The following is a 19,779-nucleotide window of genomic DNA, read 5'->3' as shown; positions in this document are numbered from 1 at the left end:
ATGCTTATTATTTCTGTAAATATTTAAAATTACAAATACAAATCTTGGTGATTTTACTGAACACGAAAACAAAAGTTTGTGTACCACTCATAGACTATTTTTAGCTTTAAATCTTTTCATTTGTTATCTAATTTTTATTCATATATAGTTTTAATTTTTTTTTGTCAAAAGATGCAAGTTATTATTAAAATGTTAGAAAAAATACGTTTAATATTCAAAAGTTGAAAATAGAATGAATATTATTAAATTAAGCATTAACTATAATTTTAAATTCTATTAATGTTAGAGACTTATAGTAATTAATTTTAGAGCATTAATATATCATTTCATATAATGTCTATGTACGTAAATATTTTCATAAATGTTGCCATTTACAATAATTTTTTAATAAATAATCTGTTTAGAAAAACAATATAGAATAAATAAATTTTAAATACTTTCTTCTTCGGTTTTTCCGACCCGACCCGGTTTTCCGTCCCAGAGGTTCATTTCTCAAACCCTAAGTCAGATTTCGGCGCCTTCTTCTTCTTCTTCTTCTTCTTCATCAGTTTCCCATACAATGGCGCTTCAACTCACCTTCAAACCCAAAACCCCTAAAACTCTCACTAATCCTTCTCTCATCCATCTTTTCTCCTCCAATTCCTCTGCCCCATCTGATCCGAATGACGAAACCGCCGATACATCCACTGCCTCACCTCGATCTTCCATCTCCTCTTATCTCAGCGATGTCAGAGCCCGCCTCAAACAGGACCAGCAATTTTCTTCTTCACCCTCCGCTAGAAGACCTGCCGACTCATTCACTTCTCCTTTCAATCGCTCGACTTCTCCGGCTTCCAAAGCCGCCTCACTTGAAGAAATCAGAAAAAATCTCTCTGAATTTCGGAACCGATCGTCTGTGCCTCCTCCCTCCGACCTCGGTTCTACACCTTCCTCTTCTTCGTCTTGGCAGCGTGGTATCTCGTTTCAAGATCTGTACAAGAATAATAGCATGAGAAAGGGTGAGGATAGTAATGATGCACCTGCAAATTCGACGGGAGGTGGCCGTATCGGTATGCCATTTGATTCTATTAAGGAGAGCTTACGGAAGGTGAGTTCAGCGAGGGGGATGCAAAGTGAACTGAAGAGTGGGGATTCGTTGTCTTTATCGGCGTTTAAGGACAGCTTGAAATTGAAACCATCGGACCCGGTGATGGGTGGGACAGAGAGGTTACCAGTGTCGGTTTTTGGGAAGGAAATGAAGGAAAAAAAAGATGGGAAGAATGTGGGATTGAAGACGGAGTTCGTGAAGATGTATAGCTATGATGAACTGGGAAATAAGTTGAGAAATTTGAGGCCAGATAAAGAAAAAGGGAAGAATTGGTTTTCATTGACGGAGTTGAATGACAGGTTGGTGAAGCTTAGAACAATGGAGGAGAAGGAGACTGAGTCGAGAATTGGAGGGATTTCATTTCAGGATTTGAGAGCGAGCTTGATGCAGATGAAGATTTCTGATGATGAAAGGGAAAAAAAAGCGACACGTGAGTAAACAAATTTGTGCGTGGTTATGAATTATAAATACTTTTCTTCAGAAATGTTCAAAGAAATTTGATTGTGTTATTGAAACTAGTCTGGAAGAGTAAATGGACTAAAAATTCTGCCAAATAATAAATGCCCATTTAAATGCTGGAACTTTAAAAAGTTAGAATGGGAGCCATCTTAAGTTTATAGTAGGGAAGCTATGTAGAGCATATGAACTTCTAAGGGTGTTTTTAGTTTTAATAATTTAGAGTTTGCAAAATGGAGAGAGTAAGATAATATAATCAAAATAGTTTAAACAAAAATGACTTCTTTGAAGAGCACTATTTTCTTTAGTAAGGAAGCTATGTAAAGCAAATGAACTAGTAAGGGCTGATAATATGGTCACTTCATAGTTCACATGCTCCTACTTTTTGGTTTTGTAGAGGAAATCTTCATAATGTAGCATCTCTCTTGGACGTTAGTCATTTGAACTGTTATCTTGGTCCTACTGTGGGGGGAGTGAGCACTTTTACTTGATTCACTGAAAGTTTGAAATTGTTTCATTTTTTGTCACCCAGTCCAGCGGCTCGATATCATGGGTCAGCTAGTTCGAACACCAAACTATATGCTAGAACCTCCAAATGAACATCTTGTCGAGAAGGTATGAGATTCCATTTAGTAATATTAGCTAGTTTTAGCTTTTCTTTTCATTGAACAATTTAAAACTATTATAGCCCTTGAAAGTAATGGATGCTGGACTACACATAGTTGGTTGTCCTATTGTTTGCTACATTTCTAGCTCAGCGCTTGTTCATTGTTACCTTTGGATTCTGCAATGGTAATAAGAATATTCATTTTTTTCTGTTCTGTTCTTCAAATCGTCCAAGGTAATCGCTTTCCTGATTATTTTTAACCTTTTATCCTTAAATAGAAGGAAGCTCCAGATTTTCAAGGTTGCAGTCGAAGTTTCACACTGCTGTTTCATTCTGCTTATTTCATTTAAAAGTTTAACTACTTGATTTTGCTTTATCATTTACTCAAGTCAGTAACTTCATGCAGTATTTCCATCCGGATAACATGTCATCTGCCGAAAAGATGAAAATTGAGCTAGCAAAAGTTAGAGAAAAATTTAAAATGTCAGAATCAGACTGTGGATCTGCTCGTGTTCAAGGTATATCTTTTGACTGGAATAGTTTTAACCATTCATCTCCTCCAACCTAATTCTGGAACACATGTCACCAACCTTCTTCCCCCTCCATTACTTTTGTAGTTCTTTAAGGCTGTGTAATTTAACAGATACGAGACTAGGAGGTTTCATTTTCACACTAAAGATTTTGACATCCTTTTGATTTTTATCTCTGATTCAAATAATGCTTAATTTTGTGCTCTATGTACTCTGCAGTTGCTCAACTGACCACTAAAATCAATCATCTAACTGCCGTCCTGCACAAGAAGGTAAATGAAAGCTGGAATCTCTCTCCTTGGATGTATCATTTATCTATGAAATGTTTCTTATACAATAAAGATCATAGTTAACTTGTGTTGTATTGAGTTTTCATATCTGGTTTTAGGAGTCGTATCTCCCCCTTACTAATTTGCAAACATTTTTTCATCTGATTCTGTGCCTACCAAAAGGGGGTGGGTGTTCAAACCTCCAACCTTGAGGTTATAGCATGTACTTGATTGATCCCAATCGAGCTATGCTTATTTTTTACATTCTTTTTACTATTTGTGGTCACATCACTAATCACTAATGTAGAAATTGGTTATTATGTTTCAGGATAAGCATTCTAAGAAAGGTCTGCTTGGAATGGTACAACAGAGGAAAAAGCTACTGAAGTATCTTCGACGAACCGATTGGGATTCCTACTGTATGATTCTTAACACACTTGGTCTTCGAGACAACCCGGATTACAAGGCCTGAGTTCACGTGGTTCTCCTGTCCTTCTCTTTCCCGAGGTTTGCTCTTCAGTTTTGTTGGAGAGAAAGTTCTGTGATATTAAAATTTATGTCATCATATCATGAAGAGAGAAGCCTCGAGCTTGTTGGCATGAAAGGCAAATTGGCATTGGAAGCGTGGAGATAGTTTATTGCTAGAATAGGAAAGTGCAAATTTTTTAAGTTTTATTTCAATAGATTGATTGTATTAGCAAATCCTGGTCTGATTTAATTTTTTTTTTTTTTTGTGGGAATTCATTCCTTTATAGCTGCAAAATGAACTGCCCTGCTTCTGCTGGCAAATAATGGATTTGAAAGTAAAGTGCTCTGCAACAATTTTAGCCTGCAGTTGAACCATTTTCATTTCATTTTACTTAATACTTTTTATACTAAATCTTTCATTTTTTCTCTTTGATTTTTTTTTTTTTGCTGTTCATTTTCCCTTTGATTTTAAACTGAGCCAAGAATTCTACGATCTTTTAATGGGACTGAATATTTCAATGAATTTTTGGTTGATTTCTTTAAAGAAAATGACATTTCTCATCGGTTTACCTGTCATGATAATAAAACATAGTAATGTTCCTCAGTATTTGTGGGGGTGATACAGTTCTCCACCTTTCAAAATCTTGGATTTTAGAACACACCTTTAAATCAATTTAAGAAATTATTTTCTTAACGTTCGTCTGTAGTCTGATTTACCGCTTAAAGTTCTTGTTCTAAACCTGATTATGTTTTGACCAACTCACCTAAAAAATACATTGAAAGTATGGAATTGGTGTTTACCCACAAAAGTAATAAGATGAATTGGACTACATATGCTACACCTTGATTCTTTACCACACAAATGATTCTAAATTAATCTCCAATTTACCTCTACCCAGTATGGAGTAGAGATCATTGAGGTTCAATTTTTCCGTTCTACATGATGTAAAAACACTTGTCTTTTCAACAAAGGGAAGATTTATTTATAGCAGTATAAAGGTATGTAAACTCAAAGCTTCAAAGCTTCAAAGAACATTTTTCCTAGGTTTTAGTGATTGGGTTAATGAATGATCCAACATTTGGAGGAAATAAAAATGAGCTTTCTCCTTATTCTAGTGTTTCTCTGTGAAACTTAGTCTCACATATTACTCTTCCCTCTCCCCTTTTCTCACGGTCTCGCTCTAAAACGTGTACTGAATCGAGGAAAAGAAGAAAGATTTACTTGTATGGACTTGTCCAAATTAGTGCATGAAAAAGAAACAAGGACATTTTTGTGAAAAAGAAACAAGCAAAAATGAGTTCAAAAATACTCAATTAGAAATTCTCTATGGACTTGAAAATGGCTATTTATTTTTTTTTTCAATAAAAGGGTAAGTTGGACTTTTCACCAAATATCCTATTTTCTGGCAATTTCCCCTACAATCTCTCTTTTAACCGTAAATCAATTTCCCGGTTTGAGTTCTCCCTCTTCCTCATTCTCACTCTCACCTTCACAGCCGCTGATTCCCTCCGAACAGCCTTCCACGACGCACAATCGTCTCAACAACATTTCTTGTTCCACCGAGTTCAGGTCTACGCTCCCCTAGCTGAGTTTGGTGGCGTCGTCTGATCCACGGCGCCGGCGTAAGCATATATATCCGATTATCAAAAATATTGGTTCGTTGGTAAGCTTGTTTGACTGAAGGGTTTTAGTGTTGAACCGTTTCTAGCAAAGTTTTTGAGTTGAAAATTTCATTTTTAAAAAAATAGTTTGCTAGTTGCTTAGAAAGTTTTGCTGAGAGCTGTAAAAGAAAATGAATTTCAAAACTTGATATGAGAATTTCTTATTGAGTATTTTTTAACTCATTTTTGCTTTGCTTTTCCAAAGTGCTTTCAGATGAAAAGTTAGGAGATAGTCCAAAATATGTTCTCCTATTGAATCTAGTTGGTTGGAATCACTTGTGTCTCATTTAGTTGTGCCCACTTCGTTTTTCATACCACTGTTCCTTTTCTTCTTTTTAATTGTAAAATCTACTCACATTTTTATTATGATGTTGAATTTCGCAGCCTTCCTTCATTTGAGCTGAAACTTTTGCTAGCCTTTGAGGACCGGTGTCGTTTGCGTCTGTGGTAGGTACAAGTTCTATTCATGGTTTTTAATTGACTCTGGGATAACGGTTCTGAGCATAGAATTTTACGCAGTTTCAAGGTCAGAGTATGATCCATGCTTGCTTCCACATTCTTCAAGCCATTGTAAGATTAATGTCTTGTTTTACTTGTAATATATGGTTTTTTTTTTTTTTTTTTTTTTTGAGATAATTATGATTATATACTGGGAAAGATTTTATTTGTCCTTAAAAGTGTGAAGTCTATCATTTTTACCCTTAAAAGTGCAAGTTTACCATTTTCCCCCATAAACCTTCAATTTCTATTTCATCATATAGGACACTAGACTTTGATAAATGTTGTAATTTTTAACATCTATTCATTTTTAGCTAATTCAATTACTAATTACAACATAATGACGATGCAAAAATCTCCCTTTACCACCAAGTCCAGTAATATTAAAATTTGATTTTAGTTTAGTTGTGTGCAAACTAGCCATTGCATAACATTATCAAAACTTTAAAATTTTAACAGAAAATATTGCTCTCATGTATGCTTTTTATAAAATCCTATTATAGATGATATATGAGTTTTGTAATTCATGGTACTTATGTATATGAGTTTTGTAATTCATGGTACTTATGTATATGAGGATGCTTTTATTGTTATTATTATTACTACTACTATTATTATTTAATTATTTTTTGAACCTTTGGTAAGGAGTGCATACCAATATTCCTGAGCTATGCTCACTTTGGCTTATTAGAATATTTCTTTTAATGATATTTGGAATGTAAACGTATCATAGAGGAAAAGTTATAAGCCTTTTTTAAGTTTAAGGTTAAGATGACAACATTCAACTAAGTTTGAGGTGCAATTTGATGGTTTAGAGTAAAAATTAATACAATATGACAAGTGTGCTGGTAAACATAGAATTTTTTTTCCCTATATATCTGTTTTTGGGGGCTATGATGTGTTGGTGAGAAATACATTTGAATCTTTTCTTGAAGGTATCTTTTTCTAATAAAAATCTAATGTGCATAAAATAGTTTCTGCTTTAATCATGAATATTTCCAAATTTCTTTTGAAAATTATTGATAAAGAAGACCTCTTTAATGTTTGTTTTTCCTATTTAGGAATTTTGGAGTAGCAACAACTAGAATATCCTCGAGTTTTCGACCAAAAGTTGTGTGTAAAAATTTTATTCGGAAGATCCAAATGGGAACTAATCAGAACTCCATCTCAAGAGATTCTAGCAGCAACTCTAGAGGAGCCCTGGTGGTTCTAGAAGGGTTGGATCGATGTGGGAAGACTACACAGGCCAGTAGATTAGCCCAGTACTTGGAAGGACTTGGCCATTCTGTTGAACTATGGCGGTTTCCTGACAGAACCACTAGCGTTGGACAGATGATATCTTCCTATCTTTCTAATGAATCACAGCTGGATGACCACACAATTCATCTTCTTTTCAGTGCTAACCGATGGGAGAAGAGGTTTTCATTTTTTCTTTATACAACTTGCATACTAGTCTCTTAGGTTGAGAAATTTTCAACTCCTAACAAATGATGGAGCTTTCTATATTGATACTAAGTAGCAAGCATTAAAATGAAAAATATTGATACTTGGTTTTAGAAGTTCCAAGCAACAGAAGTTGCAAATTATGACCCATAACCATTTTGTTGCTTGTAATATAAGGGTATAATATATTTCTACCCCAATAGTATGTGCTTTGTGTTTAATTACTATAATGCCCATGCAGATCCTTAATGGAAACTAAGTTGAAAGGTGGAACCACAATTATTCTTGATCGGTATTCTTACTCAGGGGTGGCCTTTTCATGTGCCAAAGGACTTAACTTTGAGTGGTGTAAGGTAAAAATACAAATAAACAATTTGGATGAATCCTTTGTTTATTTATATGATATAAATGTTTCGTTTCTATTTGTATTTTTAATGTGGAATGCTAAAATTTTGAAGTTATGTAATGGTCCATTTCACCCATTTTTCTTTTTGCAAAGGTATTGTAATAAATGCTGGGGTGGGGATTTGAACCCAGGACCTCTTAACATACAGGTGCCAGTTGAGCTAAGCTCATGTTGGCCCATTTCACCCATTTTGTAATTTAATTTGTACAACTCATTTCTTCTTTGTGGTGTCTAAGTCAAAAACCTTTTTCGTAATGATGGCTTAGCTTTGAACCTCCATGTTTTAACGCTTTCCTTCACTATATGTTGTGAGGGACCCTTATCGTTCCCCTATGCCCAAGTGAATTTTGTTATAGTATTATATTCCTGAAGTATGAAGAAACCATTTAGATGCTCTCTTCTCTCTCCACCCAGCTTGTCACCTCTAGCCTTCAAAAACTCTGATTTTGTCTTGTCTCACTGATGTTTGTGGCCTCCAGTCCCAAAGAGCTTTGTCAGATAATTATAGTTAAGTTGGAATGTTCTATTTGGGTGATCCAACGAACATTATTCATTGGAACATTAGAGGTTTGGAAGATAGCTCTAAAAGAGTTAGTTGAAGTGTTTTCTGCATATTTGTTCTGAGTGGATTCGTGTTAAAGTAACCTAAAAATCCTCTTTCAATAGAAAATTGATCAAATTATTATGGAGTTCAAGAGATTTAAGTTGGATTCGTGTCAGGTGGTTTGTTAATTTGTGAGATGAAAGCAAAGTGAAGGTTGTTGAGGTTTATTTGGAGGATATTCTCTCTTTGTATCTTTTCTACTAAATAAAGTTTGTTGGATTTCAAACATTTACGAACCAAATGATTATGAATGAAAGTGTCTTTGGAGTGAATTACGTTCTTTCATTCTTATTGCAAGGAACCATAGTGTGCAGGCGGAGATTTCAAAATAATCAGATGGGTTCATTAGTGATTTCCTATCTGTAGACAAACAAGTTTATGAGGCAGTTTAATAAAATTATTGAAGAACTAGGCTTTGTGGAAATCTCTTTGTCCAGTGGAAAATTCACATGGTTAAGAGAAGGTAATGGTGTACAATCTTTGTCAGATGGATTTGTTTGTTTCTGTTGAGTGGGATATTGTGGTTGAAAATTGAAGGATGTCAAAGCAGGTAATTTTTGCTGACCATTCTCCTCTTCTTTTCGAAGTAGGTAGTTTTGTATGGGGGGCTTCACCTTTCTAAAGTTCATGGATTATGGGGGAATAGATCCTATGGCGGGGCAGGTTTTGTTATTTCTTCTGAACTCTGAAATCTGAAAACATCTACCAAGGGGAAGAACTTATTTTCTGAAATTACATATTTTGCTGCCAAATAAGAATTGGGGCTACTGACTGGTAAAGAATGGTGTCTTAGGTATTGAAAGGCAAGTTATTGGATCTCTACATGATTGAAGAAAGAAGTTTGATTCAGAAATGTCTGCAACTCTGCATGGAGAGGATGTGATTATGAATACAGCTTCGTTCATTGTTTTTTGGCAGCTAAAAAAGGCTTCTTATTTCTGAATTATGCTCCGTTGGTGGAAGGTGGTTTCAAGTCCAGCAAATGAGGCTCTAATTGTTGCTTTCTCTCTCGATGAAATTTTGCATGATATGAAAATCTTGGGCAAGAAAAGTCTCTTGAGTCTTGGGCTGCAGTAATTATGGATATTCACAGGCATTTTCAATTTGAATGACACACAACTGGAAGGTATGGTTCAAGCCTCAGAAGCCCATGGACCAGTATTTCTAAGAATTGGAAATGCTACGATTTCTTTGCCTCCTTTAAATTGGCAAATGGAAATCCTATTTTTGTCTAAAATTCCATTTTTCCTCACTTATTTGCTATCTCTACATCTCCGAACGGCTCAGTTTTGGACCTATGGGACAATCAACATCTCTCATGGTTTTTAGTTTTTTGAAGCCTTTTGAAAGAAGATGAAATTATTGCTTTGCAATCTTTGTTGGGTTGGGTATTCTGATAACAAAAATATTGGCTCTATTGAAGACTCAAGGCAGTGGCCTTTTACATTCATCTAGTTTGTGCTTGATGAAATTCTTATCAAGATAGTGTTTTTTTTTTCTTTGCAAAAGGATTTATTTGAGACCATTTGGAAGTGTTATAGTGCCAAACATTTAAATGTGCGACTGTGGATCAGTGTAAATGGTAGTTATATCTTAAGTCATTGGCATGCCCTCTTTGTCATGCAGATGGAGATTATCTTTCTCATATTTTCTTAGCTGCTCTTATTGTCAAAGTGTTGGTTCAAGCTCCTCTCTGATTCCAAAATCGAGTTGGTATTCTCATGTGTCTTAAGTGAAAAAGTTTTCCAGCTGATCGTTGGCTAAAAAACAATTTTATTATGGATTAATGTGGTATCCTTGGGAAGAAGAAATAACAAGATTTTCGAAGATAAGTTCGGTTCTTTTGATTGGACCTTTGTTCAACACATGACCTCTTGGTGGTGTACAAACTACACCAAGTTATTTTGTAACTACACTTTTGATTAACTTTAACAATTGGAAGGCTCTCTCCTTCGTTGGCTCCTTGGGATGAGTCCTCTCAATCTCTTGCCCTTAATATGCCATTCTGTTTCTTATAAAAAAATTATGGTTTTATGTGGTTAAAGCCAAATGTGGAAAGGAATCAACTAATCTTTGAAGATAAATATCTTCATGTGGTTTGATTGGTTTGAATATGCAAGATTAAAAGTCTCTACGTGGTGTTCCTTTCCAAATTCTTTACTCATTACTCTTCCTAATTTAGAATCTGTCCCAACATTCACCCACAACAATGCCATCCTTGCTTTTCTCAAAGCTTTTAAATATGAAGAGACTATCCCCACAAATCAAGACGGTTCTTTTCAGCATGTTTTTTCCTCACTCACATAGGAAATGTAATTTTTCAAGAGGCCACCGAACATAGAATTGCTTCAACCTGAGCTCGCTTAACTTCAAAGTCTCTATGATTGAACCACCGAAAAGGAAGGTACAAGTTTAGGTAGTAACTTTCACTTCTTTTAAGTGCTTCTTAACCATAGTTCATCTTTTCAGGATCTCTCGCATTTGGAAGTAATTTTGTTCATTCATGTATAACACTGGTGTTACAAAAAGCCACTACTTGGGGTTCCCTTTCCAGATTGTTTACTAATTACTTTTCCTATGATATATGTCTTAAGTGAGAGGCTTTTCTTTCTCCTTCATAACTCATGCCTTTTTATTTATTTTCTTTTTTCACTTCCTAGTGGGGTATTGGGGTTATATTTTGAGCATTAGTCTCTTTTCATTACTCAATGAAAAGTTTTGATTTCCGGTTTAGAAAAGCAATATATTCCTGTTGGTTCATGTCCAACAAAAAGAAAAAAGGAAATGCTGATGTCATGTTTTTCCTTTGCAGGCGCCAGAGGTTGGCTTGCTAGCTCCAGATCTAGTACTTTACCTAAACATATCTCCAAAGGTCGGTTAAATCATTACATCATTTCATTTTGGAACAATTTTAAATGCATTTATTAGGATGGTTCATCATGTTTTCCAACTTGTAAATGTACTGAAGCTACATATTGACATTTTTGGTTTGGGACCCTTAAGTCATAGATGATATAACGACTTTCAACCATGTCTGCACATATAGATATAGGAGCAATTGTAAACTTTGTATTGGATTTTTGTATGGAACTCAATGAATATCTGGTTTGTAGAATACAGTAAGTCCAGTAGACCAGAGGTTATTAGAGACTTATTTGAAAGTTTTATTAGGTCATTGATGACGATGGATTTAAAAACAATAAATTAATATCCCAGAGAATAATGTTGTTTTGTACCATATATGATATCAAAATATTATACTATCTGCGTAACTTTATCTAGGAGTATTGCCATTTTTTATGCAAATGATGAAACCTGACTTTGATTTACAACCCTCACCAATCAGACAAATTCTCAAGTTAAAAAACGTTCACTCTGTACAGTGATTGCTTGGTGAATAAAGAGTTATTTTGAATGATCAGATGGCTGCAGAAAGAAAAGGATACGGAAGTGAGAGATACGAGCAGATTGAGTTCCAGAACCAAGTTGTTGAGGCCTATCGAGATTTGATGATTGGTTCTAATTGGCAGGTAACTTGTTTTACATTTGTGTCTTGGAAACATTGATACGCCAAGACTGTGAGATTGGTGTGTGGTATGTGTTTAGGATGCCTAGACGTGGACACTCCTTGCCCCATGGGCATGTGCCCAACACCTTAATTATTATCTGGTTATTTAATTATTTTTTTAAAACTTGGTTGACATGGCTTGAACACTTTTTGGGGAAGTTAGATAAACTAGAAAAGAAGCCTTAGCTGATCCACATACAAAAGCTTCCAGTAGCCAATTTGAGACGGACAAATTCTTGACGACGAAGTAGTTTTAAATTTCTCAACATTGGTTCATCAATGGGGATGAACGTTCAACATTTTCTAACATGGATGGGCTTCAAATATAAATAGGAAGGGCATGATACAGTGAAGGCACCTCCCAGAATGCTGGGGGAGAGATTGAATCGACATGGATAAACCACTACAATTTTTTTAGAGCAGATGGTAGTCCCTGATCCAAAGGCCTAGATTGGCACTATATAATTAGTAGTTGGAGTTGATGGCTTGAAAGACTTTTCTTGGATGTATAAATAGTGGGAGTGGTAAAGATAAGATGATAGGGACCAAGATGGTTTCTTAGCAGAACTTTTTTTAAAAGCTTAGAATATCGTCAGTATCAATTTGATTGAGATGTTTCAAGAGTTGTTTGAAAATGGTCTCATAGATGGAAGCATAAATTAAAATTATCACAAGAGGGTGGCTGAAATGTGGAAGTGTAAGACGACTACTTATAGGAATAGTAGAATTTTTAGTAGAAAGTTAATATGGTTATTTGTTGGGGCATATTAATACTTAGTAATTACCGGGTGTGGCCAAAAATAGGGAAGGGGTAACAAGACTCCCAAAAATAAGGAGGAAAAGAAAGGGGCATATTAATTTTCTACTAGTAATTCTACTATCCCTATAACTAGGTGTCTTAAAGAAAGACTTTTAAACCTATGAAGTTAGTGGTCATATGACTATTTCAACTATGAGGTCCTGTGGAGCTAACGGATGAGAATTTCCGATATATATAACCAAGATAGAAAGTTCCTTTGGTGACTTCGTCTAATCTCCCACATTCAACGAATTTATTGATGATGAAAGATTGCTTTGGGCTTTATATTCGACTTATTTAAGCTGGTTTGTTTGCCGACTGTATTTTTGAACTTTCCTTCGTTGATTTAATTGCAGATTGTTGATGCTTGCCAACCCATGGAAGTTATTGAGAAAGAGCTACAGGAGATTGTCCTGGACTGTGTCAAGAAATGCCAAAATGGGGCACCTCTTTCCGATCTTTGGTCAAATTGATGCATTCTTCTGAAGCCTGAGTGGTTTTATTTTCACTAACCCTAGTGTTTTTAGTTTGAACATGTTCTGAACTTGGGGGCTTGTCTTGTGTGTTTTATGTTTCTTTGAACATTTATCTAAGTTTAGTTTGGCGTTCCTTTCTCACAAAGTTCTAATTTTCAAGTATTATAGACTATAAAATTATGAATTTCTGAGATTCTTCTTATTATTGACAAAAGGTCTAATATGTGTATATACAATGATAAATGTCTAATATGGCAAAACCCTCGAGGATAAAAAGACTAATAAATAAGGCAAGAATATTACAAAGACAGAAGGTAAATAATTGCTGGAAATAACATTCCAAAGAGATGGGGAAAGGAGAAGACTTTCCATATTCAACATAGACAATATGAAGCAATCTGTGATTATTGCTAGAAAAGATAAGTTTAATCACGACTCTTCTATCAAACTTCCTACCACTCCCCAAGTCCCCATTAGCCTACACCATCTAAGAATATAGAAATATTGAAGTTTTTTATTAGAGCAAGGCTAACTTTTTTCTAGTTTGGAAAGTTGAAGATTGTAGAAGTTTTATGCTTTATAGACTGGCATCTTTAATGTAATCATCCAGGGTACAAACGCTCAAAGTCAAACAGGACAGAACACTGAAAATAGTAAAAAACTCTTATGGTCAACATGGTTAACGGCTTGGCCACTAGTTGCTGCATTTCAAAACGAACGATTCAGTTCCTTGGCAATGGAATCATGGAGCCGTGAAGTGTGGTTCAGGTGGCAGCGGCATCAATGGCTCATTAAAACCAGTATCCGGTGCTGGTGGTGCAGACACAAAGGGCAATGGATCCTGTGGAATATCTGGAACTTCAGGAACCAGGGGAGGCGGAAAAAAGGTTCTGGGAGGCTGTGGAATTGTGAAAGGCGGTGGGTCAGTTGGGATTGATACTAGTGGTGGAGGAAATATAGGGATGAACGGTGGTTGATCTGGTGTGAATTCAATAGGAGGTGGCAGATCAGGCACTGGTGGAGGTAGTAAAAATTGTGGCATAGGCGGTGAGAACGTTACTAAAGGTGTCGGAGTAGATAATAGTGGTGGTGGTGAAGAAACTAGAGGTGGTGGAAACCAAGTTGAAGGTGTTGGAGTAAATGATAATGGTGGTGGTGAAGGCACCAAAGGAGGTGGAACCATTTCTGAAGGAGTCGGAGTAGATTGCAGTGGTGGTGGCGGTGAAGGAACCAGGGGTGTTGGGGGAGATGGATTTTGAGGTGAAGTCAAGGGCGGTGGTGGCGATGCAAGAAGGGGAGGGGGAGAAGGAACTAAGGGAGCTGGCTGATAAACTGGAGGAGGAGAAAAAACTAAAGGAGGCAGAGGAGGTCTTGAGGGTGCCCAAAATGGGTTATCTGAAGGGGAGATTGGAAAAGGCCACTGGCCACAGGTTCCAAATAAGTATTGGTAAAATGGATCACAATCAGATCTTCTTCTTTTTCTTCCATTGCTTCTGCTTCTAGTTCTCTTTTCTTCATCCTTCCATCCTTTTCTTACATGTTGATGATTTTGCTTATGTTCAGTACCTGCTTCTACAAGTACTTGGGAGATCAACAGCAGAGCTAAAACTGATGCGATTACTGTTGTAAGCTTCATTTCACTTCTGATTTTTCTTTCATCATAATCCTGTATGCATTTTGGTTATGTATATAGAAGAGCATGGTACAAGATTTGTTTGACATTGCCTTGAAGTTTGCAATGATGATGCTGAATTCTATAAACATTTATGCTTGACTTTCTTGAGTTTTTAAGAGTAGAAGTTAGATAGGTGGAAGGATTTGAATGCTGCACCAGTGTGAATTAATATACACAACACTCAATGTTGAGAGAGGAGTGGGAAGCCAGGAGTTGCTGCCTTCTAATTTGTGACTTTCAATGCCAATTTATGTAAGTAGTCTATAAATACCTCTCTCTGTCTCTCTCAGAGTAGTTGAAAGTTGCATAGAAAGCTTCTCCCTTCTCTCTCTTAGTAGTTGAAAAACTTGCAATTTAGAAAGAAAGAATAAAGGTCTTCTCTATCATTTATGATGACTTGGACTTTGAGATTTTGTATAGTTGAAAAAGGAAGAGAAGTTTACTCTGCATGTATTTAACATTGAGTAAATAATCAGATATGAAGATATTCAAAGTAAGAAAAAAAATGAAAAATAGTTCTTTTTTATTTTCCTTTCCTTTTTGAAGGGTAAGGATGTTAACTTAATGTTATGGGAATAAAATATATTTTGAAGGTACTCAACTACTCATCTTTAAGGGCTGTCTTGATCGAAGTGCCATCTTCCTGTCAAAGGAAAGAACTTTTGAGCAGCAAAATGGAAAAAGAACGATATATATATACACATACATGGCTATATTTGTGAATATGTTTGACTTGTGTTGTTTATATGTGAAATAAATTCGTATTTGTTAACAATATTTCACGATGTTATATATCTGTTGATGTTTACGTAGTATGGTCTCAGTATTAAAAATCAATTAATTCTAAAATATTTTAACATTCCCAATGATTAAGTTTGAGGTTTAAATAAACAAGATTAAAAGTTTATATCAAAATTGATATTGTTTAGGGCAAAAAAATGATTTTTTTTTTTTTGAAAAATCAACACCCAAATTGTTTTAAATGCAAAATTGTTGAAGAAATTTAAATTAGTATACTAAAATATAAAATTTTAGTTGATTTAGATCTCTCGATAAACTATATTGTAGTTATCTCAATTTATTTTGATCTTATTTTATAATCAAATTTTCAAATTGATCCACTGATTTGAAGTTTCTACAAAATTCTCTTTGCTATTTCTGGGATAAGTCTTATTGATAATGTTAATAAACATGTTTGGTTCTTCACTAGAAATATTCACTCTAATTGATAATGTTAAAAGCAAATTTTGTTTTTTTTTTTTATATTTTCAACCAATCTTAAATCTAATCTCTATTATTTGTTTCTCACTAAAAGTTTTTTAAAAATATTCAATCATCATTATTATTTAATTAGTTTTGACAAAGATTAATTTTGAAGTTTAAATTTGAGTTTTATTAAGACTTTTCTTTAGGATAAGGATAAATTATGTTTTTAGATTTTGGTTAAAATGGATGGGAGAAATTTTAGAAATAATTTTAATAGTTCCCATCTTTTACAACCATGACTTTTTCTTAGAGAATCTATTGAAGTAGGACTTTCATTTTTTTTCTCAATTTACACAAAAATGTGAAATATAATCTTGACCAAGATGAAGATCACTATAGCATATCTTTTCCAAATAGTTTCTCAAAGCACAATGAGAATAGTGTATTTGTATATCACAACAAAAATGGTAAAAAAAAAGGAGTAATTTTCAAAGATATGTGACCCCTAAAAATGGACAACAATTTACTTCAAAAACATCTTCTCCAAACAATAACCTGACCTTCAAAATCCTCAGTGGCTACTGCGACCTTCTCAACCTGCCTCTGCAGCAATGGCACCAAGGCGAAGCTTGTTTGAATCGTCCATCTCGACGACCACATTGAGCTCCACAACGACTTTGCCTAGACGGTAGAGTTTTATTTCAAAGAGATAGAATTGGGAAATCAGAGAAGTGCATTCTTGCAAATTGGGAACAATAGAGGGCTACTAGGAAAGATACTTCATATGGGTTATTGTCACATTTGAGTTGAGTAAATAATAATCAACAATACTTAGGTCTTGAAAATCGAGAAACAAATTGATAATAAACCAAACCAAGTAAAAGACAACTCATTGGTTTTGTTATTTATTGGACATTAATTTAGATATCTTCTTTATAAACTAACTATCACCTTATTGGTAATTATATATATAGCTCCCTACCTTTCGATTACTTAATCAATTCATGGATATTGGAAAATGTAATTTTTCTAAAGTATTTTGAATTATAATAAAATGCATAGTTATAATATATGATGTGAGTGGTGAGAAGGATGTAGCACCTAAACTATATATAATTACCCTTTTTTGTAAAGGAAATTGTAATGAGAGCAATTCAATGTTGATTGATTTGTCTATGGATGAATGTGTAATGAGAGTGTTATTCAGTTCTTTACCAATCCCCATGGAACCTTAACAATGGAATCACTTTTACTCTAAACCACAAATACACATAAACAAGAACAAGAAGAAGAACAACAACAAAGAACAAAACAAGAATTTATTATCACGGAGAAGTCTGACTCTGCACAAACTATCCCATTTCTTGGATTGTATTACAATAGTTTGAAATCTTTCTCTTCTTTCTTGCTCTGAAATTGATTGATGAGACACTACTCAGACATCGTCGGACCAGAGCGGAAGAATCGGGGAATTCAGATGGAGAACAATCCTTCTTGTCCTCCTCCAAGATTGAATATCAATCTCAAAAATCTTCCTCCAATTAATAACCCGCGCAATGTATCTGGGAGTCACTCCTCGATTCCGGTAAAGCTCTGTTGATTTCCTGCGATTGTATTCGATCTTCTTTGGAATTTGAAACCCTTTTGATTTCCATGACTTGTTTCAGGCTAAATTTGAGAAATCTAGGTATATTAGGCGCGTTCCTCAGTTTATGCCGTCTGATCACCGGCCGGAAATAAGGTCGAATGATTACGCTGGCTTGCCGATGAAACTAGCGTATTCTGATTCCGCTCGAGCTCTGAATACGAAGACGTTTCCGGTGGCTCCGTCGGCGGATTCTTTCGTTCGAAAGAAAGATACTTGCAAGGATTTAGCTTCGAGGTGTAGTTGTTGCAGACATGACTCGACCAAAGAAGGTGCCTGTTTAAACCTAGTTCCTCAACTTCTTTGATTGTTGTTTGGAATTCGAGATAGATGATTCTTGTTATGTGTTATCATTTTCGGTGATTGTTGTTTTCTTCGTGATTTTATGATTTTCTTCTAGCAATTGATTGTTCAACTGAACTCACATGCATTTCATCATGAACATTTTATTTATCTCCTGTTTACCCCTAATCACTTCCCAATTAATTTCAAGGTGCAGTCTAAAAAAGAAAGAAAGAAAATGCCGGCATTTGGTCTCTAAAAATTTTCCAAAACAGAACTCTGGATCAAAACCATTTTCTGGATCATGTTTGAACAGCTTAGTTTCTTCCAATTTTTTCTCTCTTGTTTTTCTTTCAATTTTTCTCAGGATGACTTGTTTTCAATAATGAATGAAGTTGTGTATGAATGATAACATGCATTAGACTTCATAAATCATTCGATCACAATCCCTAGTGGTTTCTTGAGAGTTGTTTCTGAATTTATGTTTGTTTCCTTTCAATTTTTCAGTTATAATTTTTTGTTAGTCAGAGAAACACTCATCAAATTCTAAAATGAAAACGTTTTTGAAAACTATTTGTTTAGTTTTCAAAACTCTGACTTGTTTTATTTGAAATATTAATAGAAAGTGAATTACAAAAATAGAAACTTATGTGTGTTATTAGTACTTATAAACTTATGGTTATCAAATGACTTATAATTTATTACTCTCTTTCTCCAAAGAACAACTTATGATGCTCTGCTCTTGAGAGTTGTTCTTTGGAGTTGAGCTCTCTAAAGACTAGTGGGTTGAGTCATAAATCAGTTACTCAAACATGTTTATACCTTCTTTCCCCTTAATTAGAAAGATGGAATATAATTTTGCAAGCACATGAGCTTTTTCACTTTGATGGCTTACTTTATCTTCGTTTTATTTGGATGAGGAAGACTACTTATTGCCTCTCTGATTCCCATAAGCGTTGCCATGGCGCTTCAGAAATTTTGATTTGGACTACTCAAAGTTTGCTCTAATGGTTTGCCTTCACCCTTTTTCACTTTAGGTACTCCAGAAAAGAGAGCGGCAAAGTCCCTTCTATTTGAGATATGCACTGCAAATCACTGGCAGCCTCCTCTATTTGAATGCTGTGAAGAAGAAGGTCCAAGCCATGCAAAAAAGTAAGCTCAATATATAACTCTCATCAGCATAAGTTATAAACTTACAAAAACTCTTTGCTCAAGTAACCTGTCAGGGCCAAACTTTCAACGATACTTGGCTAAAGATGTATTCCTTATTATGCCTTTTGGTCTTGTAGATTATCCCCTCTTCTAACAACTACTTTTTGAAGAAAATTTGTTTTGTAAGTTGTGTACAACTCTGTTTCTTCTTTTTATATTCGAAACGGGTACGTACAATTAGATGCCACCATGGAGTCAGCTGATGAAGGTTTCTTGTTAGCTATGTTTGGATTTGACATGTCCATATAGCATTCTGTACTGTGCAAACATGAGCAAGAATATATAGATTGAATCGAAAGGAAAAACACACCCGAGCAAAGAATGAAATTAGTAACTAGCTTCATTTATGGAGAACAAGGATATTTGATGGGATTTTAACAATTGATGCAAAACTTTGATTTTGATTCAGGTATAGATTCAAGGTTAGAATTGAAATGAAGGGAGATTGTGAAGCAGTTGTGGAATGCTATGGAAACCTTCAAACAAGAAAGAAAGTGGCAGCAGAGCATGCAGCAGAAGGAGCATTATGGTACTTAAACCATTTGGGATATCGTTTTAAAAGATAATAATTAGGAATTGTAAAGAAACTTGAATTGAGAAATGGATAATGAGTAAAATCATCTTTCAGCCTAAACTCTTTTCATTCAATACAAAGCTTTTTCTCCACATCTACGTAAATAGAAAGACAAAATACTCCTAAACTCCCTACTTTACTTCAAAATATTCTTGGACTTCAATTTTTTTTTAGAAGCACCAAGTTAATAATAGCGTTAAAAAGTTGCATTGTTGTTAGTTTTGGATAAAAATCTTTCTTTTGTATCCATAATACCCACAAACTTTAATCATTCGTGTATAAAAACTGGTTCACAAGTAATAGGCCGAAAGA

General features: G+C 34.9%; 4 protein-coding genes and 1 long non-coding RNA gene across 13 annotated transcripts; 4 read left to right on the top strand and 1 right to left on the bottom strand.

Moving 5' to 3' along the window:
- Positions 1–504: 504 nt before the first annotated feature.
- LOC101212028 lies at positions 505–3,813 on the top strand. The gene is made up of 5 exons (XM_004152141.3): positions 505–1,517; positions 2,076–2,158; positions 2,557–2,668; positions 2,900–2,952; positions 3,278–3,813. Exons 1-5 carry the CDS (start codon positions 560–562, stop codon positions 3,419–3,421), a joined length of 1,350 nt encoding a protein of 449 aa, XP_004152189.1. The 5' UTR covers positions 505–559; the 3' UTR covers positions 3,422–3,813.
- A 1,027-nt stretch (positions 3,814–4,840) lies between these two features.
- On the top strand, positions 4,841–13,064 carry LOC101212270 (thymidylate kinase). Of its 9 annotated transcripts, none has more exons than XM_004152142.3 (8): positions 4,841–5,081; positions 5,464–5,526; positions 5,599–5,649; positions 6,639–6,995; positions 7,262–7,373; positions 10,843–10,902; positions 11,453–11,560; positions 12,754–13,064. In XM_004152142.3, the coding sequence occupies exons 3-8, from the start codon at positions 5,621–5,623 to the stop codon at positions 12,868–12,870; spliced, it is 783 nt and encodes a 260-aa protein (XP_004152190.1). In that variant the 5' UTR covers positions 4,841–5,081; positions 5,464–5,526; positions 5,599–5,620; the 3' UTR covers positions 12,871–13,064. The 9 variants fall into 9 exon arrangements, with proteins under 9 accessions (XP_004152190.1, XP_011652985.1, XP_011652984.1 ...); XM_011654683.2 differs by having other exon boundaries at positions 4,843–5,040; XM_011654682.2 differs by having other exon boundaries at positions 4,843–5,073.
- LOC116403457 lies at positions 7,410–9,992 on the top strand. Its single transcript, XR_004216210.1, has 2 exons — positions 7,410–8,493; positions 8,621–9,992. It is a non-coding gene; the product is annotated as an uncharacterized LOC116403457 (long non-coding RNA).
- A 157-nt stretch (positions 13,065–13,221) lies between the features above and the next one.
- Positions 13,222–14,824, bottom strand: LOC105435162 (extensin). The gene has a single exon (XM_011654681.2). It carries the CDS (start codon positions 14,507–14,509, stop codon positions 13,616–13,618), a length of 894 nt encoding a protein of 297 aa, XP_011652983.1. The 5' UTR covers positions 14,510–14,824; the 3' UTR covers positions 13,222–13,615.
- Positions 14,825–16,897: 2,073 nt separating this feature from the next.
- Positions 16,898–19,559, top strand: LOC101212514. Its single transcript, XM_004152143.3, has 4 exons — positions 16,898–17,339; positions 17,422–17,671; positions 18,719–18,833; positions 19,303–19,559. Exons 1-4 carry the CDS (start codon positions 17,178–17,180, stop codon positions 19,457–19,459), a joined length of 684 nt encoding a protein of 227 aa, XP_004152191.1. The 5' UTR covers positions 16,898–17,177; the 3' UTR covers positions 19,460–19,559.
- Positions 19,560–19,779: the final 220 nt, after the last annotated feature.

This window comes from Cucumis sativus, chromosome 4 (assembly GCF_000004075.3).
Source record: "Cucumis sativus cultivar 9930 chromosome 4, Cucumber_9930_V3, whole genome shotgun sequence".
NCBI lineage: Eukaryota > Viridiplantae > Streptophyta > Magnoliopsida > Cucurbitales > Cucurbitaceae > Cucumis > Cucumis sativus.
Note: the sequence above shows the minus strand (reverse complement) of the source record. Positions and strands in the feature narration are given on the sequence as shown.